This window comes from Aquarana catesbeiana, linkage group LG12, assembly GCF_042186555.1.
Source record: "Aquarana catesbeiana isolate 2022-GZ linkage group LG12, ASM4218655v1, whole genome shotgun sequence".
NCBI classification, from domain to species: domain Eukaryota; kingdom Metazoa; phylum Chordata; class Amphibia; order Anura; family Ranidae; genus Aquarana; species Aquarana catesbeiana.
Genome location: NC_133335.1, coordinates 63,059,122 through 63,086,735, shown reverse-complemented (window position 1 = coordinate 63,086,735; position 27,614 = coordinate 63,059,122). Strand labels below are relative to the sequence as shown.

The window sequence follows — 27,614 nt, the reverse complement described above, 5'->3', positions numbered from 1 at the left end:
TGCTCAATTAAGTCACAAATGACCAGGTGGATAGTAAATTCTGAGTCTAGATGCAGCCCCTCCCATTCTTGCTTCCCTAGGCATCGGTCCATGCAAGGTCGATCCTAGGGTCACAGACACCTGGGTGGAGAAACATTTCTGGCACCCCCACATGGGCGTGGTCATCTTATCAGTGCCTATCAAATGCAGCCTCATCAGTGCCCATCAAATGCAGTCTTATCAGTGCCCATCAAATTTAGCCCCATCAGTGACCATCAAATGCAGCCTTATCAGTGCCCATCTAATACAGCCTACCAGTGCCTGGATCACACAGAACGGCGATCTCCCGCTGTGCCACGGAGCTTGGATTTGAATTGCCCGGGCAGCCACTGTGACAAGGTCCTGCCTCCTAGACTGGCTCCTATGATGCACGATTCAATTTCCCAGCATTGGATCAATGTGCCATCTATCACAGAATCCAGTCTAGGAGGCGGGACTTTGTTACAGCGGATGCTGAACATTTCCAAGCTCTGTGACACAGCGGGAGATCGCCGCTCTGCATGACACACACAAGGAGAGGAAGGGAGGACATGACAGGGGCATGTGGAGATGACACCCCCCTGACACCCCCCCAATGTGTGGCACCTGGTGCGGACTGCCCCCTCGTTGGTATGCCACTGCCACTTGAGTTTCAGCTCCCCTCACCTCAGCTCATGGCACCTGGGCGCAGTGCACCCTGTGCATCTGCCCAGGATCGACCCTGGGTCCATGAGTGCCTTGTGGGCACTTATGTGAAAGCCTATTTAGAATTTCTATTTTATTTTTTATAATGGAAAAAAACATGTGCATCATTAATACCACAAACACAGCTGATTGCATGAACAAAATAGGATTAGTTTTATTGAAAATATTGTAAGTGACAAGGATATGAGAACGATGATCAAAATTCAACCAGAATACTGCAGTAGTACACCAGAATATTCATATATTCACAATAATCCTAACACATTTTAAATAACCAGAATCTAGGGCTTAGTATGTCCACCACAATAAAATATGCATTTTGCATGCTAATATTCCATTAATATGTGCAATGGTAGATAATACAAATAGGCTTATAATATCTGATTAAAAAAACGATACTACAACTCTATAATAAAACCTGCACAGGATTATGTCAATAAAACTCCCTAAAGTCAAAACAGTAGTTCCACTTGAATTAAGCATGTGTTTTATATGTGCATTCACGTACTATAGGCACATTTTAAGGTGCTGTTTTTTGTTCTTTTTAAAAGGAAACTACATTGCGAAGGAGAATTCAGCAAAAAATCATATTCTATCCTATACTGATCAGACTGGTTCATATTCTAACTCATTTTGCATATGATCATTGTAATTCAAAATGACTGATTATGGTGCAACTCACTTCTTCTGAGTGAAGCAAACTGCCTTGCAACTTTATGTACCATAAGTGCCTGTTTATGCTTGAACATGTTACAGTAACACATGCAGCACAACTCATTCTTAGGGCATTGTGGTGCACTCCATTACCACAGGTTATTTGTTCTGAATGGGCCTCAGGTAAATATGCTTGCACTCTATTGTTTTCTTCAAGCACTACCATGTAATCCACATTGTGCCGCGTGGTGTGCTGCATCAAGCCATGGCACTGCAACACATTGCACTACGTGTTAGCACAACGTCTGGATATTAAAATGCATTTTTGTAACAAGATGGTGTGAATGGGCACTAAAAATATTAAATGTGCTCCAGAAAAGGGAATGGAAAGTCAAAACTTATGCTCCTGCGTAATGTAATCCCTAAAAAATGCTGGATAGACTAAAATACCTTCATTCATTTTGGATCTTTAAAAAGTGTTCAAAGGCCAGAAATCCATAATTTTTGTAACACGTAGGTCAACAGCTTGAAATTAACTTACAACTTAGGTAAACTTCAAAAGTTTACCACCAACCTCTAAAGATGAACAGATATCTAACTAATCCTAAACCTTGCATAATTTCAGTTGTGTCTACTGAGTATTTTGGTGAATAAAGTTAGTGTCTCATGCCAAGTTTTGCCTAGGAAAGGAGATCCCGAAGACCACATAGGAAGAAGACACCAAAAGACTTTCTAGAGATACTATTATCCACAGAGTTCTCCAGAAGATATAGAAACACATTAGCATACATTATGGTGATTATGATGTTGATGACTTTGATGATGTTTATGATGAGTGTGGCTAGTCGCATGTTGAAGCTTCATTGCGTGGTGAGATCCTGAAATTAGAAGATACAATATTTAAGATTATTAATGATCTAGGGCACATTATAAAGAGATGCAAATTGTCAATGTTTTATATATCAATCCACCATATTCCAATTATCATTGTTATTGTTACATAACTAGTCAGGTTGTGAAACCAGCCTATGTACAATAATTTGTAGATATATTGATTTTAGCAGGAGTACCCTGAAATGTATTTATTTAGTAAAAAAAAAGGTTGAGAAACTTTACATTAAACTATGTTTTTTAAAATGTAGTTAGCCTTTTATGTTTTGTAGTTTCATGAATTTACCCAACTTTTTTGGAAACAGTCTAAATCTAAAATCAATTCCTATGCAAGACTATTCTACTTTTTTACAGTTAAAAACTATTGTGGGTCATTTAAATGCTATTTGTCACATATACAAGGGCATTTCAAAATTCACAGCAGACAATGTGACTGCTATGGAACTGATTAGCAAAATGGCCTAGAAATATCTGGTTACATAGTGATTTATGCAATGTGATTTTCAGATAGCATTTTTGTAAATTTATTGGATAGAATAAATGTTTAGAGAGTAATGCCCCGTACACACGGTCGGATTTTCCGACGGAAAATGTGTGATAGGACCTTGTTGTCGGAAATTCCGACCGTGTGTAGGCTCCATCACACATTTTCCATCGGATTTTCTGACACACAAAGTTTGAGAGCAGGCTATAAAATTTCCCGACAACAAAATCCGTTGTCGGAAATTCCGATCGTGTGTACACAAATCCGACGGAAAAAGTGCCACGCATGCTCAGAATAAATAAAGAGATGAAAGCTATTGGCCACTGCCCCGTTTATAGTCCTGATGTACGTGTTTTACGTCACCGCGTTCAGAATGATCGGATTTTCCGACAACTTTGTGTGACTGTGTATATGCAAGACAAGTTTGAGCCAACATCCGTCGGAAAAAATCCTAGCATTTTGTTGTCGGAATGTCCGAACAAAGTCCTACCGTGTGTACGGGGCATAAGACTGTTGATTAAAGTAATTGGTATTGGGTATCAGTAAATGAATGCCATTAAGATAGAGATTAAAGAGATGGTGTGCTCTTTTCAATTATTTGCTATGGGACCCTATATGGTGGTGTCTAAATGCCACTAATGACCAGGTCATTGTTTACATTTTTCTCATATTTTACATTCTACATTTCTACAAGTTCATGTTCTGCCATTTAAGTCAATATATGTTTACATACCATGACTGCCTCCTAGAAAACTTTGATTTGAAGTGCTGAAAATTAAAACACATGGTAACAATTAATGAAGAAATATATGGTATTCTGACAATTCTGTATGGCTTGGTTTAACTAATATATTGATAAACAAAATAGAAACAATTGATGGACTGTTTGGTCTTAAGCTATTATATTGTTCTGTTGTGATTGCTGATTGCATATTATAGCAAATACATTCAGATAGCAACATTATTTCTTTCCTTTTTAAGATTTAATGTGAAAAGGTGTTGCTTTAACTTGACCTGCATATTGTTTTTTTTTTTTTTTAGAATTAACTATTTTTAATAGAAAATCAAAGTTTAAGGATAAACCTTAAGGCAATAAGCAGTACATATTACATCAGTTGGAAGGACCTCGTAGAAAAAGGTAGGGGCATCATAGTTACATTAGCATTGCCTGCTACATATATTGTTTACTGGTGAAAACCAATGAGCCCAGCTAAAGAACCGAGGGAACTTTTCATGTCTAATTGAAAGTAGCGTATATCACAAGTCAAAATAAAGTTATCTCAAGAGGCTAAACACAACTGTAACATTTTATATTGCCAAACAATGCCAAAATGGTATGGATATTCAAACAAGTCGTGAATTGAAATGAAAAACAGGGTATAATAGTCACAAGAATTATAGAATCAAGTGGAACACAGTAAAAATCAGAAAGGAAAAAACAAGAAAGAGACACAGAGCCCTCATGCAGCATATCTGGGACCTAGCAGTTGTCCAACTAATTATAAAAGCTAAAAGAAGTGTCGAGTCACGAAGATGCCACACTTCCCAGATAGCATTATGTCCACAAGACCTACATATTTTAAAGAATATTAGTTCAGTTACTTGTCCTGTGTGAAATACATACTGGATATCATGACCCTCCAATAGGCGCTTATAGGTGGCGATCTCCATCTCGAGGTGAGTCTTTTGGTCCATCAGGATCTTGTATTCCTGTTTCTGACGTTCAAGATCAGATCGGATTTGGGTCAGCTGGGACTCTACATTGTTGATCAAACATTGTAATTGGGCAAGTTGAGACCCAAATGTGCCTTCTGTCTCTGCCAAAGTGTTTTCCAGAGCAGATTTCTGGGAAAGGATAAAGAAAGATTTATACAAAATAACAAAATGTTATAGTACATAGAGTTAGTATTTGCAGAATGAACTGAAGACCCACACAGACTTAAACTATGAGCAACTGGCCCTTGATACAAACTTTATTGATTGACTGGTAATAAAACTTACCAAGCTGAGCTGGCTTTGCAGTTCAATTTCCAAGGTTTGGATGGTACGTCTCAAGTCAATGACTTCAGTTTGAACAGACTGGAGTTGTTCAGAACCAGAAGCAACTTCACGATTCAATTCTTCAGTCTATATAAACAGAACATTTGTTAGAGTCATTTTCCCTTTAATATACGGAGGCTGATTTCCATATAGTTTTACATATAAAGCCAAAGAAGGTTTATTTCTGATCTTCTGTGAAGAAACATAGTACTCATTTTTAATACAGCAAGACTTAAGTTGATTTGTACTTTTCTATTAGTTTTATTATCTTTTAAGTTATGCCACTGCCTTTTTTCCTTTGTGTCCTTAGACAACAGCCTTAAAGCCCAGTTGTACTGTACACCAACACTCAAATTCCTGATCAGGAAGCATGAGCATGGCCACTTGGCCAGAGTAGTTGTGATTGTGCAAGGGATGTGGTAGACCACAGAAGATCTCTGTATTAGAGCAGTAGTCCTGATCTTCAGTGTAATGGGAATACTGGAATGGTACAGTACATCTGAGCATTAAATCCAATCATGTTCTCATCAATATTAATTGTTTTTTGGAATATAACCATGAAATAATAGTGCCTAATGATCAAAATTTAATAGATAGCTATCACACTATTTTTCTAACAGGTTTAACAAACTTTTTTAGTCTACAAATAGACTTACCCTTTGACGGAAAATAGTCTCCACCTCTCTCAGATTTCGCTCCATTAGATTCTCATACTGCTCTCTGATCTCAGACAATGCTCTATTCATATCAGCAGATGGTGCAGCATCCACTTCCACATTGACCCTGGCACCCAATTGAGCTTGCAAAGCGTTGACTTCCTGTAAATAAAAATGTTAGAAACAAGTAGTATGATGGGTGCATTTCTGGAGATCTTCATATTGTGTGCTTTAGGACCTGTTTTGACTTGGCATTTAGGATTATGTCAATGTGCAAATGCAGTGGGCTTTTAGATGTATTTGAGAATAGTTTGAGACATTTCTGAGAACATTTAAGGCAATTGACAACTAAAAAAGATAAAAAGATTAAAAAAAGGTGTCAAAGTTGCCAATTTTCCACATATGGCCCAGGATGGCTGCATACGACTAAAGCAAAAGTGATTTCAACATTATTTTTCTTCATATTAATGTCTGATTTAGCTTGAAAAATGGGTAGCAAGCATTCTACCTCCCCATGGTTCCTCTTCATCAGCTGCAGTTCCTCCTGAAGATTTTCTACTTGTGCCTGTAGCTGACATATTTCCCTGTTCAGCTCTTCTAGGAGTATACGAAGTCCATTCACATCAGCCTCAACACTGCTTGCCAGTTGGCGTTCCATTTCATACCTGGTGACAAAAGGAAAACAAAAGCAATTAATGCTGATAATGATAATAAGGATGAAGGACATTAAATATGGAAAGGCTTACTTATTTTTGAAGTCATCTGCTGCCAGACGAGCATTGTCTATTTGTAATACAATCCTGGCATTTTCCACAGATGTTGAGGAGATCTAAAAATATTGGAGTCAATTATTTATTACAAAGGGTAAATTCATACAATGTAATAAACTTAACTTTCCACTGTATCAGTTAAGCTGGTTTATCTAGTATGTAAGTTAAGCTGCATATCTAGTATGGCTTGCACTGTAACATGATTTAAGGGTTTTTTCACACTAGCCATATGCTAAAACTTTCCCATTTAGCATGCAACTGGTATCTGCTGTATGACAAGGGTTATTAGCAGTGCCTTGCATTTTACAACGCAAGGCACTGTTTACCTATTTTTTTTTTTTACTTTATTGAAAGTGTATACTCCATTTAGGTCTTTGCACAGAGGTGCAGTGCCCTGCCCTGCAGTGTCCTCCAGTGCTATCCAGTGTGCTTCAGAAAAATGCAGCATATCTGCATTTTTCCGTAAGACACATCACACTAGTGTTGTGGTGTGAATGGGGAACAATTATTTTCTATGTAACCTGGTGTTGATCCAGTGTGGAAAAACACAGGTCACCGCATTATATGTGAAGAAGCACTCTACCCCAACAATGAGCTCTCCCTGCCATAATTTCTGTTCACAAAACTTGGATTTTAGGGGTTCCTGCCAACTTTTATGTGTTCCAGCAGGGATAGTAGGGAACCATCATAATGGCCACTGGAGGTATTATCAGATGGTTTACCTCCCCAGTACTTACCAACCACTAAAACACCAGCACTGTCTGGACTAACCTTCTAATTAATGCTGTACAGTGCAAAGTCCAATAATCCTGTTGAAGGAAACTAATGTTGAATATTTTATAGCGTCTTTTCAGTCTAAAATGGCTGCTATATTAAAGCATATCTGAACCTAAAAACAAAATATTATATATTACGGTTTACCAACCCTTACACATGTGGTTAGTTCTCTTTTTTCAATCTAACAGCTTGTTGATCTTGCAAATTCATTCAATACATTTGATAAAGCTGGAGAGTGCAAAGTCAGGCTCCTTCTGCACAGAAATCAATCAGCTTCCTACCTCAGCTTGTTCAATTAAGCTTTGACAATAAAACTTGGAAGCTGATTGGTTTCTATGCAGAAGTGAGCCTGATTTTTCACTCTCCAGCTTTAGTAAATAAACCTCATACTGTCCTAAAATCATGTTTTTTTTCAGTACATGTCTACATGAAAGTGCCAGATAGCATGAACAAAATGCACTGAGATCTATTTCTGGTGCTGTATAAAATGTCTCATCTGGTATCACTTTAGATACCTAATCTAATCTAATCTATTTTTATAATTTAAATATGTAGGTGTCAGTGTGAGTTTAAAAAATATAAATACTTAATTACTACAATATTTGTGTAGATTTAGTGTTCATCAAAAAAATATGTATCAAAATAATTTCTTAATTATCATACCACTTATGTAGACCAATTCTTTTATTTACCTGGCCTTGAAGCTCTTGAATGATTCTGAAAAAGCAGCTGTAGTCAGGTAAAGAGCTGGGCTGATTCCTCTCATACCACTCCCGGATATTCCTCTCAAGCTGGGCGTTCTGTTGCTCTAGGGAGTGGACTTTGTCTAGGTAGGTAGCCAAGCGATCATTCAAATGCTGCATGGTTTCCTTCTCATTGACATTGAACAAACCATGATGGCTAATAATGCTTTTATGGCTGCTGCTGTGAGCACCTCCATGAACGTGCTTGGATATGGAGATTCCTTTGCCTCCTGATCCTCCATGTACACTGGGGGCTCTATAGTGATCGTTATGATGGACTTTATGGGAACTTCCATGGTGGGTGGCATTGGATCCTCTATGATGAGAACTAAGAGAACCTGTAGAATGGAATCTGTTGGAGCCTCCATGATGAGAAGTAAGGGAACCTCCATTATGTAAATTATGGGATCCTTCATGATGAGAAGCATGAGATCCCCCATGGTGGTGAGAAGAGTGGGATCCTCCATGATGGCTAATTGAAGATCCTCCATGATGAACACCATATGTGTGGCTTGGGATATTAGACAGATGACTACCAACATGGCAGATTCCATGGTGTGATCCAGCAGAGGAGTGACCACCGTAACTCATGATGACAGATGTGAGTGGAACAGATGACCTAAAAGTGTGCTTTTCTAAGTGGATGTCCTTCACAATATGTTCTCCATTCATTCTGCTCCTTTATATATGGAAAACTGGGAGTGCCATGAAACATTAATTGCTAATGTTAATGTTTATAAGTATGTGACTGCTCATCAATCCACTGCTTTATATGCTTGACATGAGGATTTAACATTAAACATTTGGTAATCTGCTTGGAAAACATTAGACAATTGTTAAACAACTTCAAAATAATTAATTTATTGCTGTCCAGCTCATTAGAAACTTTTGCTCACTCCACCCTAAAGAAATAACAATAAAGGAAAATCTGACTGACTTGGCTGAACACACCTCAAATAAAACACTCAAAAATGCAATATTGTAATCATAAATTAATGAAACGTTTAATCACAATATGCAGATGGTCTAAAGCTGGACACAAAGCATCAGATTTATTTTTAATTTGATCAATCAGGTCTGAAATACCTAAATCAAGAAGGCGGTAGCACGCAAATTTGCAGAAGCAAAAATTCAGACATGGTAGGAGTTTGAAAAGGCCATTTTCAAAAACTTGTGGCTCAGAGGAAGTTATGGCAAATTGTCTAGCAATTAAGTAGAAGAAAGAGGACCCACTTTCAGGCTGTGCTGAGCAAGAATGGGGAGTTTCTGACCATTGGTAAACAACTGAGCAATGAAATAAGCATGGTTAGGACTTTTCTCAACGTGTTTAGTACTCTTGTGCTGCCTGTGCACATGTGCTGAAAATCAAAGTTAATAAGCAGAATAGATCAGCACCTACAGTTTTCAATTAATGGCAGAAAAGCAAAAGTTGTCCATTTAATGCCCCTGTCCCAATGGTCATAATAATCTAACTTTAAAGGAGAAGAGGACTAAGGCTCTTTTGGCCCTACTTTTCCTGTGAGTCACAGGAGTTTGTTTAATTCTGCACTCCTGTGACCCTTGGACAGCTAGGAAAACCTAGCTGTCCAAGAGCACCTTGAATTACAGCTATTGGTCCTTTGAAATAATAGCTACAGGCTTAGGTTGTCTGAAGATACTGATGCCACTTGACAGATGTACCATATAGAGGACTTTTTTAGTACAAACATGGGGAAATGCAGTTTCGGCACCTCCAGCACTAAATGTATGTAATGGCAAGGGGTGCAGGTGTATGCTGGAGGGTTTATTGATGCTGGCTGCTGTTAGATCTATTGTCATGAGGGGGAGCTATTGTTGATGGGGGGTTAATAATGCTGGGGAGGTCTATTGTTGCTGGTGACAGATATTTTGTTGCTGGGGGGTACTCCTGAGGGAGGGGTCTGTTGATGGTGGCTGCTAGCTGATCTATTGTTGCTGGTGGGGGGGTCTATTGTTGCTAGGGTGGATCTATTGTTTCTCAGGGGTCTATTGTTACTGGCTGCAGGGATCTATTGGGATTACTGTTTTTCTAGTTATTATTAACACATTCTATATAAATCACTTAGCACCACAAAATTATACTTGGTTCTGTATTCTCTAAAAGCGGTGGTACTGCAAGGTGGGTAGGGGCAAAGACAAAGGAGTGTCTTTGAAGGAAGGAGTACCTGCATCTATTCTCTGAAAAAAAAAAATAAACGTGACTATACATGTCCAACTGACACCAGACACTGTGGCAGGCCCACAACATGTTGCCAGTATTACCTCTCCCAACTGACCTAGAAATGCTTTGGCTTAACCTAGAAAACACTGGAGTCCAAGGCAAGCAAAGTGGGAACTGACTTACTGACATGCCCAGCCTGTTCTCCCTGTGATCCCCACAAGACTCAGAGATATAAAAATTAATAAATAAGTAAATGCATTATTTAAACGGAGTCCTGCTCCCCCCATCAAAAAAATTAAAAGTCAACAGCTACACATACTGTAGCTGCTGACTTTAATATAAAGACACTTACCTGTCCTGAAAACCAGCGATGTCGGCACCCCAGCCAATGTTTCTCTTGGGTACTGGCACCGTCATGCCAGGCAAACCAGCAGTGAAGCCTTTCAGTTTCACAGCCAGGTCCCTACTGTGCATGCGTGAAGAGCGCTGCACTTTCTGAATGGCCTGGCGGCGGGGGAAGGAGGAGGGGGGCCGAACTTCCATCCCCACTCCACTCTCGGAAGTGGGGAAGGGTACCTGTCAAAAACAGGTACCCACTCCCTCCTTCCCCTGAAAGGAGCCAAATTTGGCACTGGCAGGGGGGAGGAGAGAGATAAGCAGAGCTTTCACTTTTGGGAGGAACTTTGCTTTAACTGAGAGGATTGTGGCGACCCCCTACTACTACAATAAAATCCTTAGCAAAAAAATCCATACAAATGTACGAAACCACCAATGCCAACCTGTCAGTTGGCATATAAGCTCAAAGTCTGGTCAATGGAAACATAGTGGAATGGAAGCAACTTTTTACCCCAGATATGGGAACTATAATCTGAAACATAAACCTTTTTTGGAGTTACTTCTAATTACTAATAATTTCATCTAAACCTATACGTTAGTTGGGTGGACCATTTCAAAACCATAGAAAATCAAAATGTTTATATGGAATAGTAGAGATGGGCTCAGGTGTGTTCGGAATCCTAGTCCCAACCCACCTGCCCGATCCCACCAGAAAGCCAACACTGAACACCGCTAATCAAAGGCAGTGAGTTATTTCCCGGTCCGCAACTGCACAGACCGGGAAACATCTCACTGTCTGTGATTAGCGGTGTGCAGTGTCGGCTTCCTGGCGAGATCGGGCAAGTGGGTTGGGACTAGGATCCCAATCACGCCTGAGCCTATGTCTATTGGATAGTATTGTAATTAACCTCTGTCTCCTTTTCCTTCACAGCCAACGATCATGCAAAATGTTCAAGGGTTCAAGATATCACAGGCAGAGGGCACAGAAATGATCACCATGGGTCTTTGGACTGATGAAACAAGTCAATAAAGATGCATCATGTTAATGTACTAAAGTTTTTGAAATTGACCACTCTATCAACTAGGACTTACAGTATCTCACAAAATGAGTACACCCCTCACATTTTTGTAAATATTTTAATATATCTTTTCATGTGACAATACTGAACAAATGACACTTTGCTACAATGTAAAGAAGTGAGTGTACAGCTTGGATAACAGTGTAAATTCTATGTCCCCTCAAAATAACTCAACACACAGCCATTAATGTCTAAACCACTGGCAACAAAAGTGAGTACGACCCTAAGTGAAAATGTCCAAAATAGGCCCAAAGTGTCAATATTTTGTGTGACCACCATTATTTTCCAGCACTGCCTTAACCCTCTTGGGCATGGAGTTTACAGGTTGCCACTGGAGTCCTCTTTCACTCCTCCATGACTACATCACGAAGCTGGTGGATGTCAGAGACATCGGCTGTTCGCTAGTTCGCCGAACAGCGAACAATTTGGGGTGTTCGAAAAATTCGAAAGCCGCGGAACGCCCTTTAAAAGTCTATGGGAGAAATCAAAAGTACTAATTTTAAAGGCTTATATGCATGGTATTGTCATAAAAAGTGTCTGGGGACCTGGGTCCTGCCCCAGGGGACATGGATCAATGCAAAAAAAAGTTTTAAAAACGTCAGTTTTTTCGGGAGCAGTGATTTTAATAATGCTTAAAGTGAAACAATAATGCCGCGTACACACGGTCGGACTTTTCGTCTACAAAAGTCCAACGGACGCCGACGGACTAAAGCTGGCTGGTAATCCGATCGTGTGTGGGTTTCTCCGGACTTTCAGCAGACTTTTTCAGCCTCAAATCCGACGGACTTTAGATTTGAAACATTCTTCAAATCTTTACGTCGTAACTACGACGGACCCCGAAATCCGCTCGTCTGTGTGCTAGTCCGACGGACAAAAACCCATGCTAGGGCAGCTATTGGCTACTGGCTATGAACTTCCTTATTTTAGTCCGGTGTACGTCATCACGTACGAATCCGTCGGACTTTTGTGTGGTCGTGTGTAGGCAAGTCCATTCGTTAGAAAGTCTGCTGCAAGTCCGCCGAAAGTCCGCCGGAAGTCTGTCGGACAGGCTGTCGGACTTTTGTAGACGAAAAGTCCGACCGTGTGTACGCGGCATAAAAGTGTAATTTTCCTTTAGATTTCATACCTGGGGGGTGTCTATAGTATGCCTGTAAAGGGGCGCATGTTTCCCGTGTTTAGAACAGTCTGACAGCAAAATGACATTTCAGAGGAAAAAAAGTCATCTAAAACTACTTGCGGCTGTTAATGAATTGCCGGTCCGACAATACACATAAAAGTTCATTGATAAAAACGGCATGGGAATTCCCCACAGGGGAACCCCGAACCAAAATTTAAAAAAAAAATGGCGAGGGGGGTCCCCCTAAATTCCATACCAGGCCCTTCAGGTCTGGTATGGATATTAAGGGGAACCCCGGACAAAATTTTAAAAAAATGGCGTGGGGGTCCCCCTCAAAATCTAAAAAAAACCTGAAGGGTCTGGTATGGATTTTAAGGGGAACCCCGTGCCAAAATGTAAAAAAAAATGGTGTGGGGGCCCCCCCAAAAATCCATACCAGACCCTTATCCGAGCACGCAACCTGGCAGGCCACAGGAAAAGAGGGGGGATAAGAGAGCGGCCCCCCCTCCTGAACTGTACCAGGCCACATGCCCTCAACATTGGGGGGGTGCTTTGGGGTAGCCCCCCCAAAGCACCTTGTCCCGATGTTGATGGGGACAAGGGCCTCATCCCCACAACCCTTGCCCAGTGGTTGTGGGGGTCTGCGGGTGGGGGGCTTATCAGAATCTGGGAGCCCCCTTTAACAAGGGGACCCCCAGATCCTAGCATCCACCATGATGGGAGGCTCCCGCTGTGTGGCGCTTCTCGTCTTCTGATGGTTCTTAAATAATGGAGGGGGGGCAACCCGGTGACCCCGCCCCCTCTGACGCACAGGGACTTGACGAGGACTTCCCTGTGGCATTTCCTGTGACATCAGAGGGGGCGGGGATAGAAGATAGAAGAAAGAAGATAGAAGAAAGAAGAAGCATTTAAATAAAGGAATTGTCAAAAACTGTCTCTTGTCATTTTTAACATTTTTGTGAAATGGTAGGGGTAGTAGTACTTTTGTACCCCCTTACCATTTCACACAGGGGGGGGCCGGGATCTGGGGGTCCCCTTGTTATAGGGGGCTTCCAGATTCTGATAAGCCCCCCGCCCACAGACCCCCACAACCACCGTGCAAGGGTTGTGGGGATGTGGCCCTTGTCCCCATCAACATGAGGACAAGGTGCTTTGGGGGGCTACCCCAAAGCACCCTCCCAATGTTGAGGGCATGTGGCCTGGTACGGTTCAGGAGGGGGGGCGCTCTCTCACCCCCCTCTTTTCCTGCAGCCTGCCAGGTTGCGTGCTCGGATAAGGGTCTGATATAGATTTTTGGGAGGACCCCACGCCATTTTTTTAAATATTTTGGCGCGGGGTTCCCCTTAAAATCCATACCAGACCTGATGGGTCTGGTATAGATTTTGAGGGGGACCCCCACACCATTAAAAAAAAAATTTTTGTCCGGGGTTCCCCTTAATATCCATACCAGACCTGAAGGGCCTGGTATGGAATTTAGTGGGACCCCCCACGCCATTTTTTTAAAAATTTTGGTTCTGGGTTCCCCTGTGGGGAATTCCCATGCCGTTTTTATCAATGAACTTTTATGTGTATTGTAGGACCGGCAATTCATTAATAGCCGCGAGTAGTTTTAAATAACTTTTTTTCCTTTGAAATGTCATTTTGCTGTCAGACTGTTCTAAACACGGGAAACATGCGCCCCTTTACAGGCATACTATAGACACCCCCCAGGTACAAAATTTAAAGGAATATTACACTTTTATTGTTTCACTTTAAGCATTATTAAAATCACTGCTCCTGAAAAAATGGCCGTTTTTAAAACTTTTTTTTGCATTGATCCATGTCCCCTGGGGCAGGACCCAGGTCCTCAAACACTTTTTATGACAATAACTTGCATATAAGCCTTTAAAATTAGCACTTTTGATTATTCATGTTCGTGTCCCATAGACTTTAACGGTGTTCACGTGTTCAAACAAATTTTTTGCCTGTTCGCATGTTCTGGTGCGAACCGAACAGGGGGTGTTCGGCTCATCCCTACCCAACAATTACGAACGTAGTGACGTACAAGCCCTATGTGATATCTCCATTACGAACGCAAGTTTTCCAAGACCGAGCGCTTCTGGCTTTTACTTGAGTCCGAGCTTGTGTGGACTTCTGTGCTATGGACTTGTGTACACACGATAGGAAAATCCGACAACAAAAGTTTGTTGTCGGAAAATTTGAGAACCTCCTAGCCAACATTTGTTGGCAGAAAGTCCAACAACAAAATGTTCAATGGAGCATACACACGGTCGGACTTTCCGCAAAGCAAACTCACATCCAACATTTGTTGCCCGAAAATCCGATCGAATGTACGGGGCATTAGTCTACTTGTCCTCAGCAAACTGTTTCTGGGCTTTCTTGTGCACCATCTTTGGAAGAGGCTTCCTTCTGGGACGACACCCATGCAGACCAATTTGATGCAGTGTGCGGCATCTGAGCACTGATTGGCTGACCCCTCACATCTTCACCCTCTGTAGCAATGCTGGCAGCACTCATACGCCTTTTCCCAAAGACAATTTCTGGATATGATGCTGAGCATGTGCACTCAACTTCTTTGGTAGACCATGGCGAGGCCTGTTCTGAGTGGAACCTGTCCTGTTAAACCACTGTATGGTCTTGACCACCATGCTGCAGCTCAGTTTCAGGGTCTTGGCAATCTTATAGCCTAGGCCATTTTAGAGCAACAATTCTTTTTTTCAAGATCCTCAGAGAGTTCTTTGCCATGAGTTGCCATGTTGAACTCCAGTGACCAGTATGAGAGTGATAACACCACATTTAGCACAACTGCTCCCCATTCACACCTGAACCTTGTAACTGATGAGCTGAACACCCCCTGGTTCAGTTCACACCAGAACATGCAAACAGGTAAAAAATTTGGACGAACACGCAAACACCGTTAAAGTCTATGGGACATGAACATGAAAAATCAAAGTGCTCATTTTAAAAGGCTTATATGCAAGTTATTGTCATAAAAAGTGTTTGGGGACCTGGGTCCTGCCCCAGGGGACATGTATCAATGCAAAAAAAGTTTTTAAAACTGAAGTTTTTTTGGGAGCAGTGATTTTAATAATGTTTAAAGTGAAACAATAAAAATGAAATATTCCTTTAAATACAGTCAGGTCCATAAATATTGGGACATCATCACAATTCTAATCTTTTTTGGCTCTATACACAACCACAATGGATTTGAAATAAAAAGAACAAGATGTGCTTTAACTGCAAAAAAAATTGTATCTGAATATTAAACAGAATTTACCTATGCAAAATGACCTTGTATAAAGTCTTTTCACAACATATTCAGAGTAGATTGAAACCTATTTCCTTACTCACATATAAGTTGTTCACCATAGTGTCATTTAAAAAAAGAAAAAGAAAAAGGGCAGCCCTGTAAGAGCCTCTACAGTCAGGTCCATAAATATTGGGACATCGACATAATTCTAATCTTTTTGGCTCTATACACCTTCACAAAACAAGATGTGCTTTAACTGCAGACTTTCGTCTTTAATTTGAGGGTATTTACATTCAAATCAGGTGAACGGTGTAGGAATTACAACAGTTTGTATATGTGCCTCACACTTTTTAAGGGACCAAAAGTAATGGGACAGATTAACAATCATCCATCAAACTTTCACTTTTTAATACTTGGTTGCAAATCCTTTGCAGTCAATTACAGCCTGAAGTCTGGAACACATAGACATCACCAGATGCTGGGTTTCATCCCTGTGATGCTCTGCCAGGCCTCTACTGCAACTGTCTTCAGTTCCTGCTTGTCCTTGGGGCATTTTCCCTTCAATTTTGTCTTCAGCAAGTAAAATGCATGCTCAATCGGATTCAGGTCAGGTGATTGACTTTGCCATTGCATAACATTCCACTTCTTTCCCTTAAAAAACTCTTTGGTTGCTTTCGCAGTATGCTTCGGGTCATTGTCCATCTGCACTGTGAAGCGCCGTCCAATGAGTTCTGAAGCATTTTGCTAAATATGAGCAGATAATATTGCCCGAAACACTTCAGAATTCATCCTGCTGCTTTTGTCAGCAGTCACATCATCAATAAATACAAGAAAACCAGTTCCATTGGCAGCCATACATGCCCACGCCTGACACTACCACCACCATGCTTCACTGATGAGGTGGTATACTTTGGATCATGAGCAGTTCCTATCCTTGTCCATACTCTTCTCTTCCCATCACTCTGGTACAAGTTGATCTTGGTCTCATCTGTCCATAGGATGTTGTTCCAGAACTGTGAAGGCTTTTTTAGATGTTGTTTGGCAAACCCTAATCTGGCCTTTCTGTTTTTGAGGCTCACCAATGGTTTACGTCTTGTGGTGAACCCTCTGTATTCACTCTGGTGAAGTCTTCTCTTGGTTGTTGACTTTGACACACATACACCTACCTCCTGGAGAGTGTTCTTGATCTGGCCAACTGTTGTGAAGGGTGTTTTCTTCACCAGGGAAAGAATTCTTCGGTCATCCACCACAGTTGTTTTCCATGGTCTTCCGGGTCTTTTGGTGTTGCTGAGCTCATTGGTGCGTTCTTCCTTTTTATGGATGTTCCAAACAGTTGATTTGGCCACATCTAACTTTTGGCGTTGCTGAGCTCATCGGTGCGTTCTTTCTTTTTAAGGATGTTCCAAACAGTTGATTTGGCCACACCTAATGTTTTTGCTATCTCTCCGATGGGTTTGTTTTGTTTTTTCATCCTAATGATGGCTTGCTTCACTGATAGTGACAGCTCTTTGGATCTCATGTTGAGAGTTGACAGCAACAGATTCCAAATGCAAATAGCACACTTGAAATGAACTCTGGACCTTTTATCTGCTCCTTGTAAATGGGATAATGAGGGAATAAAACACACCTGGCTATGGAACAGCTGAGCAGCCAATTGTCCCATTACTTTAGGTCCCTTAAAAAGTGGGAGGCACATATACAAATTGTTGTAATTCCTACACCATTCACCTGATTTGGATGTAAATACCCTCAAATTAAAGCTGAAAGTCTGCAGTTAAAGCATATCTTGTTCGTTTCATTTCAAATCCATTGTGGTTGTGTATAGAGCCAAAAAGATTAGAATTGTGTCGATGTCCCAATATTTATGGACCTGACTGTATCATGCCTGGAGGGTTTCTATAGTATACCTGTAAAGTGGCGCAGTTTTCCCATGTTTAGAACAGTACCACAGCAAAATGACATTTCTAAAGGAAAAAATGTCATTTAAAACTGATCGCGGCTGTAATGAAGTATCGGGTCTCAGCAATATAGATAAAACTCATTGAAAAAAATGTCATGGGTTCCCCCCCAGTCCATTACCAGGACCTTTCGGTCTGGTATGAATATTAAGGGGAACCCCCGAACCAATTTTTTTAAAAATAATTGTATGGGGGTCCCCCCAAAATCCATACCAGGCCCTTCAGGTCTTGTATGGATATTAAGGGGAACCCTGCACCAATCTTTTTTAAAAAATGGCATAGGGGTCCCCCCCAAAATCCATACCAGACCTGGTATGGATTTTAAGGGGAAACCTGCGCCAAAATTTTAAAGAATGGCATAGGGGCCCCCCCAAAATCCATACCAGACCCTTATCCGAGCACGCAAGCTGGCAGGCCGCAGGAAAAGAGGAGGAGATGAGAGAGCACCTCCCCTCCTGAACCATACCAGGCCACATGCCCTCAACATGGGGAGGGTGCTTTGGAGTAGCCCCCCAAAGAACCTTGTCCCCATGTTGATGAAGACAAGGTGCTTTGGGGGGCTACTCCAAAGCACCCTCCCCATTTGAGGGCATGTGGCCTGGTATGGTTCAGGAGGGGGGCGCTCTCTCATCCCTACTCTTTTCCTGCGGCCTGCCAGCTTGCGTGCTCGGATAAGGATCTTATATGGATTTTAGGGGGACCCCTACACCATTTTTTTTTAATTTTGGCGCAGGGTTTCCCTTAAAATCCATACCAGGTCTGGTGTGGATTTTGGGGGGACCCTATGCCATTTAAAAAAAAAAATTGACGCAGGGTTCCCCTTAATATCTATACTAGGCCTGAAGGGCCTGGTATGGATTTTGGGGGGACCCCCACGCAATTTTTTTTTAAATTTTTGGTTCAGGGGTTCCCCTTAATATTCATGCCAGACCCAAAGGGCCTGGTAATGGACTGGGGGGAACCCATGGTGTTTTTTTAATGAGTTTTATCTATATTGCCAAGACCCAACAATTCATTACAGCCGCGATCAGTTTTAAATGACTTTTTTCCTTTAAAAATGTAATTTTGCTGTGGTACTGTTCTAAACATGGGAAAACGGTGCCGCTGTACAGGCATACTATAGACACCCCCCAGGCATGATATTTAAATTAATATTTCATTTTTATTGTTTCACTTTAAGCATTATTAAAATCAATGCTCCTGAAAAAACAGCCATTTTTGAAACTTTTTTTTGCATTGATACATGTCCCCTGGAGCAGGACCCGGGTCCCCAAACACTTTTTATGACAATAACTTGCATATAAGCCTTTAGAATGAGCACTTTTGTTTTTTCATGTTAATGTCCCATAGACTTTAATGGTGTTCCGCTGCTTTCGAATTTGCCGCGACCACTGCATAATGTTCGTTGTTCGCCGAACGTCCGAACAACCAAAGTTCGGCCCGAACTTATGCACGGGCCGAACCGTTCGCCCATCCCTACTTGTAACACTTATGAGTCACATGACACCCGGGAGGGAAAATGGCTAATTGAGCCCAATTTGTACATTTTCACTTAGGGGTGTACTCACTTTTGTTGCCAGTGGTTTAGACATTAATGGCTGTGTGTCGAGTTATATTGAGGGGACAACAAATTTACACTGTTATACAAGCTCTACACTCATTACTTTACATTGTAGCAAAGTATCATTTCTTCAGTGTTGTCACATGAAAAGAGATAATAAAATATTTACAAAAATGTGAGGTGTGTACTCACTTTTGTGAGATACTGTAGGTATATTTATTAAACTTCTCATAAAAGAATCAAACCTTCAAGTACCAGTGCTCAGTAGCAGGCCCCTGCTAAGTCTCTTGGTAGCAGCATCCAGCCTTCTCCTCTTAAACATGCCATAATTTTACCTTTTGAATTCAAGCTGGTCTGGCTCCAATCCTCTACTGCTTCCTTAAACCAAAATGTTCTAAGCTCCAGTGCAAAAGACATGCTATGCATTCTACTCAAAGCTGTGATTGCATGCACAGATTCAAATCATAGGAACCAGAGTTAGAAATCAAAGTGGTTTCAATGCTACAGACCATAAAAACCTGACCCTGAACCCTGTGGCTGCAACTTTATCTGCAACTTGCTTTTTCAAATACATATACGACTTAACTTGCTAATCCTACATGCACTATCCAAACCCTGCTTTTACCACTACCATGTTAAAAAAAAAACAGCTACACTATATTAAATGAGACTTCCAGGTTAGAGATATGTTACCGGTGACTTCCCACCAAAAGAGATAGACATTTTTATTCCATTTCAATAATTGTTACCCCCCTCTGATCCCTCCCTAACATTCTTATAACGCTTTGCAATATAGTGTCCAACCTGGATCCCCATATTCTTGATGTGGTCTTACAAGTAATTTAAAATGGGGCAATGGTATTTAGCACCATATATTTTTTGTCCCTCTTTTTATTCATCCCAAGATTTTGTTTGCTTTTACAGCTGCTGCTTGTCATTGAGTGGTGCTACTTAGTGGTTAACTATGTACAACTATGAACAGAATATATAGTCATGGACTTTGTGTGGACATATAGAAGAGGAACCATAAAAACAACTTTATTACGTACCATTAGAAATCTATTACACAACATTAAAAATGATTCTCCTCATAGGGGTTCACAAAATTCCGATTACAGTTAACGTGTGGACACAACTCTTTTAGGGAATCCTTCTTCGGGGGCATATGTGACAGAATCACATGGATAGTAGAACTCATTCCTAATCTTTAATAGAGCAATAATAGCCAGTAGGGTAGGCTGGAATTCATAGCATGTGTATGCTGCCCATAGAGGTGCAAATGAGTAAGCCAAGTTGAAGCCACTGCCTTCTGGGTGGAAAAGTAGGGTACATTCAGTAAACAGCCAATGGTCCTGTACACTAACCTTAAAATATAAGGACCAACTTCCGAAGGGGAAACCATCCAGACCCAATGTGAGTAGGACACCATAAAGACAACGTGGTAATCAAAGTAGTCAAGGCACATTTATTCTAAAGAAGACGCTCCTGATAAGTATCCTTTAAACAAACTCAGTTCACATGAATACAGGCTCTACATGATTTGCTAGGATGTGGACATATAGCACACACAGTCTGGGCTTCTCTCCTGCTATAGATTAGTTATTAAATAATATTCCAAGTCCTTTTCTATCTCTGTTTTTCCAACTGTATTCTATTTAATGCATATGGTGTAATGCTGTTCTCCAGTCAGACTCTGCAGTATAGAGAGATTGTACCACACAGAGAGACTGCCCAATCACATACAACCATGCAGGGAATCCTGAAGTGGTGACTGTCAGTGGAAGTAATCAGTACTTCAGTGTAGTCAGAGGGTTGGCACTGGGAAGATTAACATCTCTCCATGAATCCCTGCCTTGTTTTTAATTTCACTCAATGCAGGCAAAGAATGGAAACATATAAACAGGGCCAAGGATAAATCCAAGGAAAAATTCCACGTTTACTTACCTACCAGCCAACGGACAACCAAATCAACCTGTCTAACAGTATGCGTTAAAACACAGGGGTTTAGTCTGCACACATTTGCAAATACATGCGTAAGCTACAGGCCACATCAAGGCACCCTGGTATCTGTAGTTCCTATCACTAACTGATGAGTGACTCCACTGTGGAAGCACATGCATTCTGATGGGTCCAGTGCCCTTCACCTACTCATCAGAATGAATAAGCTTCCACTGTGGAGTCACTCATCAGTTAGTGATAGGAACTACAGATACCAGGGTGCCTTGACATGGCCTGTAGCTTACGCATGTATTTGTAAATGTGTGCAGACTAAACCCCTGTTTTTAACGCATACTGTTAGACAGGTTGATTCGATTGTCCGGGGGCTGGTTGGTAAGCAAGCTTGGAATTTTTCTTTGGGTTTATCCTTGGCCCTTTTTATATCTATTTGCCCTGCAATGCTGCTTACTGTTATAGCCAGTCATAGGTGGGGATAGTGGACCCCTTTTTTACAACAAGGTTATATTGGTCAGGCTGCGCACTAACACCTTCGCAGCCATTGTGCGATTTGCTGGGTGCTCAGTGTGCACCTGTACCTTTAAGAAGGTAAATTGGGTATCTGGCACTCCAGGAGGCAATGCCCTTACTTTGTATGAATGTACATTTGATTAGTCAGTCTTTAGGTAAAAACAAAGTTGAACCACATTAAGGGGGTGATTTAAAAAGAGGCAGCACTCCTCAGAGTTTGTCCAGCAACTCTGCAAAACATATAACAGAAACATGGGGGGGGGGGGGTCTCTCTAAGTGTAGTATTAAAACAGTATAATTTATTCCACAAGATTAAAAACGCTTACAAGATATAAGTGAGTGGGAGTCATGCTCATCATAAGTATGTAGTCCTGGCAGTTCTACTGTGTCCCACAAGCTCCTCTCGCGATCCGAGTAGCTGGGAAAGGTTCTGGTGTGATGTTGTGCTAAATAGCTGTACATTCAGGAAAACCAGGAAGTTCAATTAAAAAAAAATGTAATTATATATATATATATATATATATATATATATATATATATTTGGGAGGAATATACAGTATCTCACAAAAGTGAGTACATCCCTCACATTTTTGTAAATATTTTATTATATCTTTTCTTGTGACAACACTGAATAAATGACACTTTGCTACAATGTAAAGTAGTGAGTGTACAGCTTGTATAACAGTGTAAATTTGCTGTCCCTTCAAAATAACTCAACACACAGCCATTAATGTCTAAACCGCTGGCAACAAAAGTGAGTACACCCCTAATTGAAAATGTCCAAATTGGGCCCAAAGTGTCAATATTTTGTGTGGCCACCATTATTTTCCAGCACTGCCTTAACCCTCTTGGGCATGGAGTTCACCAGAGCTTCACAGGTTGCCACTGGAGTCCTCTTCCACTCCACTTCCATGGTTCCCTCAATGCACTGTAGCTCCCCAGTGCCGACAGTACTTATGCAGCCCCAGACCATGACACACCCACCAGCATGCTTGACTGTAGGCAAGACACACTTGTCTTTTTACTCCTCACCTGGTTGCTGCCACACACGATTGACACCATCTGAACCAAATAAATTTATCTTGGTCTCATCAGACCACAGGACATGGTTCCAGTAATCCATGTCCTTAGTCTGCTTGTCTTCAGCAAACTGTTTGCAGGCTTTTTTTGTGCATCATCTTTAGAACAACATCTTCATCCTTCTGGAACAACAGCCATGCAGTACAATTTGATGCAGTGTGTGGCGTATGGTCTGAGCACTGACAGGCTGGTTGTGGGGGTCTGCGGGCGGGGGGCTTATCGGAATCTGGAAGCCCCCTTTAACAAGGGGACCCCCAGATCCCGGCCCCCCCCTGTGTGAAATGGTAAGGGGGTACAAAAGTACCCCTACCATTTCACTAAAAAACTGTCAAAAATGTTAAAAATGACAAGAGACAGTTTTTGACAATTCCTTTATTTAAATACTTCTTCTTTCTTCTATCTTCCTTCATCTTCTGGTTCTTCTGGCTCTTCTGGTTCTTCCTCCGGCGTTCTCGTCCAGCATCTCCTCCGCGGCGTCTTCTATCTTCTTCTCCTCGGGCCGCTCCGCACCCATGGCATGGGGGGAGGCTCCCGCTCTTCTCTTCTTCTTCAGCTTCTTCTCTTCTTCATTTTCTTCTCCGGGCCGCTCCGCATCCATGCTGGCATGAAGGGAGGCTCCCGCTGTGTGACGGCGCTCCTCGTCTGACAGTTCTTAAATAACGGGGGGCGGGGCCACCCGGTGACCCCGCCCCCCTCTGACGCACTGGACATGACGGGACTTCCCTGTGGCATTCCCTGTGACGTCACAGGGAAGTCCCGTCAAGTCACCGTGCGTCAGAGGGGGGCGGGGTCACCGGGTGGCCCCGCCCCCCATTATTTAAGAACTGTCAGACGAGGAGCGCCGTCACACAGCGGGAGCCTCCAGCCATGCTAGCATGTGTGAGGAGCGGCCCGGAGAAGAAAATGAAGAAGAGAAGAAAAGAAGAAGAGAAGAAGATGAAGAAGAAGAGCGGGAGCCTCCCCCCATGCCATGGGTGCGGAGCGGCCCGAGGAGAAGAAGATAGAAGACTCCGCGGAGGAGATGCTGGACGAGAACGCCGGAGGAAGAACCAGAAGAGCCAGAAGAACCAGAAGAACCAGAAGATGAAGGAAGATAGAAGAAAGAAGAAGTATTTAAATAAAGGAATTGTCAAAAACTGTCTCTTGTCATTTTTAACATTTTTGACAGTTTTTTAGTGAAATGGTAGGGGTACTTTTGTACCCCCTTACCATTTCACACGGGGGGGGCCGGGATCTGGGGGTCCCCTTGTTAAAGGGGGCTTCCAGATTCCGATAAGCCCCCCGCCCGCAGACCCCCACAACCACCGGCCAGGGTTGTGGGGATGAGGCCCTTGTCCTCATCAACATGGGGACAAGGTGTTTTGGGGGGCTACCCCTAAGCACCCTCCCAATGTTGAGGGCATGTGGCCTGGTACGGTTCAGGAGGGGGGGGCGCACTCTCGTCCCCCCCTCTTTTCCTGCGGCCTGCCAGGTTGCGTGCTCGGATAAGGGTCTGGTAGGGATTTTTGGGGGGACCCCACGCCCTTTTTTTTTGGCGCGGGGTTCCCCTTAAAATCCATACCAGACCTGAAGGGTCTGGTATGGAATTTAGGGGGAACCCCACGTCATTTTTTTTTTAAATTTTGGCCGGGGTTCCCCTTAATATCCATACCAGACCTGAAGGGCCTGGTATGGAATTTAGGGGGACTCCCACGTCATTTTTTTTTTTTAATTTTGGTTCGGGGTTCCCCTTTGGGGAATTCCCATGCCGTTTTTATCAATGAACTTCTATGTGTATTGTCGGCAATGCAATAGCCGCAGGTAGTTTTAAATTAGTTTTTTCCTTCAAAATGTCATTTTGCTGTCAGACTGTTCTAAACACAGGAAACATGCGCCCCTTTACAGGCATACTATAGACACCCCCCAGGTACGAAATTTAAAGGGATATTACACTTTTATTGTTTGACTTTAAGCATTATTAAAATCACTGCTCCTGAAAAAACGGCCGTTTTTAAAACTTTTTTTTGCATTGATCCATGTCCCCTGGGGCAGGACCCGGGTCCCCAAACACTTTTTATGACAATAACTTGCATATTAGCCTTTAAAATTAGCACTTTTGATTTCTCCCATAGACTTTTAAAGGGTGTTCCGTGGCACTCGAATTTGCCGCGAACACCCCAAATTGTTCGCTGTTCGGCAAACTTGCGAACAGCCAATGTTCGAGTCGAACATGAGTTTGACTCGAACTCGAAGCTCATCCCTAGCTGGCAGCACTCATACGTCTATTTCCCAAAGACAAGCTCTGGATATGACCCTGAACACGTCTTCTTTGGTCAACCATGGTGAGGCCTGTTCTGAGTGGAACCTGTCCTGTTAAACCGCTGTATGTCTTTGCCACCGTGCTGCAGCTCAATTTCAGGGTCAGAGCACAACAGGTGCTGTATGGGTCTGTCAGTGTAACATGCTGTTGGGTGCTGACTTTCTTAATATATGGCTGTAATGTGTGTTACAGACTATAACACAGCACAGCCATAACAAAGTCAGCACCACACAGCATGTTACACTGACAGAGCCATACAGCACCTACTGTGCTCTGATCATCATAATGATGATGACCATGAGCACACAATGAGATGCTACTTTACACATGTGATGGGGGGAAGGGACAGTAAAAACACACAGCCAAGCTGTATTTTTGACACCCCAAAACCACTTCCCTTTGATAAATTTTCATCTAAGCTTTGCAATCAGGTCCGCCTGTCAGTTTTTCATGCAGACCTGATTGAAAGCTCCATTTAGGTCTTCAGGAGTCCAGATATGAATTGACTTGTGTGCATTTAGATCCGCTTACGTCCGTGTCCATTCAGGTAAAAAAAAAAAAAATGGAAAAAAACATTCTTTTCTATTTTTCCAGACCTAAATGTGACAGATCAGAGGTAACCTGATGTAAATGGACACAAGTCTGTGGTGTATGCGGACACAAACTGAATGGGCACAGATGTCAAAACACTGACATCTCTCCCATTCAGATCCAGTTATGATTGTTGGGGTGCTGTAAAGATTCCTGGTGGTAAAGCTAAGGTGGGTTCAGACTATGTTCTGAATATGCCTGAGCTCATCCTAGCTAATTAGTTGTTGTAAAAGTTCTAAAATAAGATATCTCTGCTGATTTATAATAGTGTAAAAAGTTTAGAATAATAATGGTTATTAAAGGTTCACCTTTTGGAACATGTTACATGTTTCAGCTCCTGCCACCGTTCCCCCAGATTTTGTGACAGCGTGGGGTCAGGGGCAGAGCCAGGGGTGGTGTTGTGGGTGGGGCCAAGGGGGGTCCCGTCAGGTAGGCTGTATGGGGCCCCATGATTTATAACAGGGGCCCTGCCTACAATAGGACACTTTGGGTTTCTGCATAAGGAACGAACCCAAAAGGGGGTCTTCCAATAAGATTGGCCAGTGTTTAATAAGAATGTTTTCCATTTTTCTGTGGCAGTCATGAAATTGTGACATGAACCGTATAGGCTGGGGTATATGTGATGTCGTGGACTTAGGCAAAGGTTTAATTGTGTACTGTTGGTAGGCATCTTCCACAAGTATAGATGGATATCCTTTATCTAAGAATTTATCGGTAAGGAGTTGACCTTGGGTCTGGTAGTCCTCACCCTGGGTACAATTGCGGCGAATCCTATGAAACTGACTCTGAGGGATATTGTTAATCCACTTGGGATGGTGACAGCTTCGATAATGGATGAATGAATTTCCTGCAGTAGGTTTTGTATAAATAGTGGCCTCTATGCGTGAGTCACTGTGGTACAGTTCTAGGTCCAAAAAGACCAGTCTGTCAGGATCGACCACATGGGTGAAAGATAGTCCCAGATTGTTATTGTTGCGTTGTGATACGAACTGTGTCAGGCTGTCTATGGTGCCATACCATATGATGACTAAGTCATCGATATAGCGCCCATAAAAAATTATGTTGGCTGAGAAGGGATTATTTTGTGAAATGTACTGTAATTCCCAATAGTGAGGTAATTTTTTTGTTGATTGATTTTTTAATATTAATTTTTGGCCTTTTTTTAGCTCAGTATGTGCTCTGCTTTGTCAACCTTTGTAAGCCCAAGTATTTAATATCTACTGTTTTTCCAAACTTCGTTCATCCCATTGCCTTTGGTCCACTGACCATTGTAGTTCTACGGCCGTGGACCTCATGCCCAGGAGAGTGTATTCAATGATGCTCTCCTCCAGAGAACAACAGGCCAGTAGAAGGAGCCGTGAGCTCCGAGCCCATAGTCTTTCATTCTACAGAGACAGTCCTGACCCCCTTCCTCCCGCCCCCTGCTGGTGACATCATTTCCGCTTCTGGTTCAAGCTGGTCAGCATGGAGCTGACTACTTCCTGGTTTTCCTGAATGTATAGCTATTCAGCACAACATCACACCAGAACCTTTCCCAGCTACCCGGATCGTGCGAGGAGCTTGTGGGACACAGTAGAACTGCCAGGACTACATACTTATGGTGAGTATGACTCCCACTTATATCTTGTAAGTGTAGCGCTGGTAGATTTTTAATCTACCGCTGATAGGTAAATCTTGTGGGTTACTTGTTAGAGGAAGTTAGATTTGCCTCTGTTCCAGCTTGGCTGAGTTGTGTGTAGTTCCACACTGCGCCAGTGGGTGTCGTTGTCACCATGGGCCAGTGTTGGAAAGGCAACGTGTTGAAGCGTATGAGTGCTCCTCTGTCCCGGAGACAACTCGGTGGAGGTGGTCCTCCGAGTTGCATTCTGGGAGAGGGTATTTATGGGACAGACGCCATGTTTAAGGGTTCGTTTTCAGCCACCTGCTGGCCCTCCTGGCCGACAGGTATGCGTTAAGAGTA

At 42.2% G+C, this 27,614-nt stretch overlaps 1 protein-coding gene across 1 annotated transcript; it reads right to left on the bottom strand.

Moving 5' to 3' along the window:
* Nucleotides 1-2,157: 2,157 nt before the first annotated feature.
* Nucleotides 2,158-8,410, bottom strand: LOC141113767 (keratin, type I cytoskeletal 19-like). Its single transcript, XM_073607047.1, has 8 exons — nt 7,688-8,410; nt 6,195-6,277; nt 5,957-6,113; nt 5,449-5,610; nt 4,754-4,879; nt 4,377-4,597; nt 3,486-3,520; nt 2,158-2,255 (listed from the first exon to the last, which is right to left on the bottom strand). The coding sequence occupies exons 1-8, from the start codon at nt 8,408-8,410 to the stop codon at nt 2,158-2,160; spliced, it is 1,605 nt and encodes a 534-aa protein (XP_073463148.1).
* Nucleotides 8,411-27,614: the final 19,204 nt, after the last annotated feature.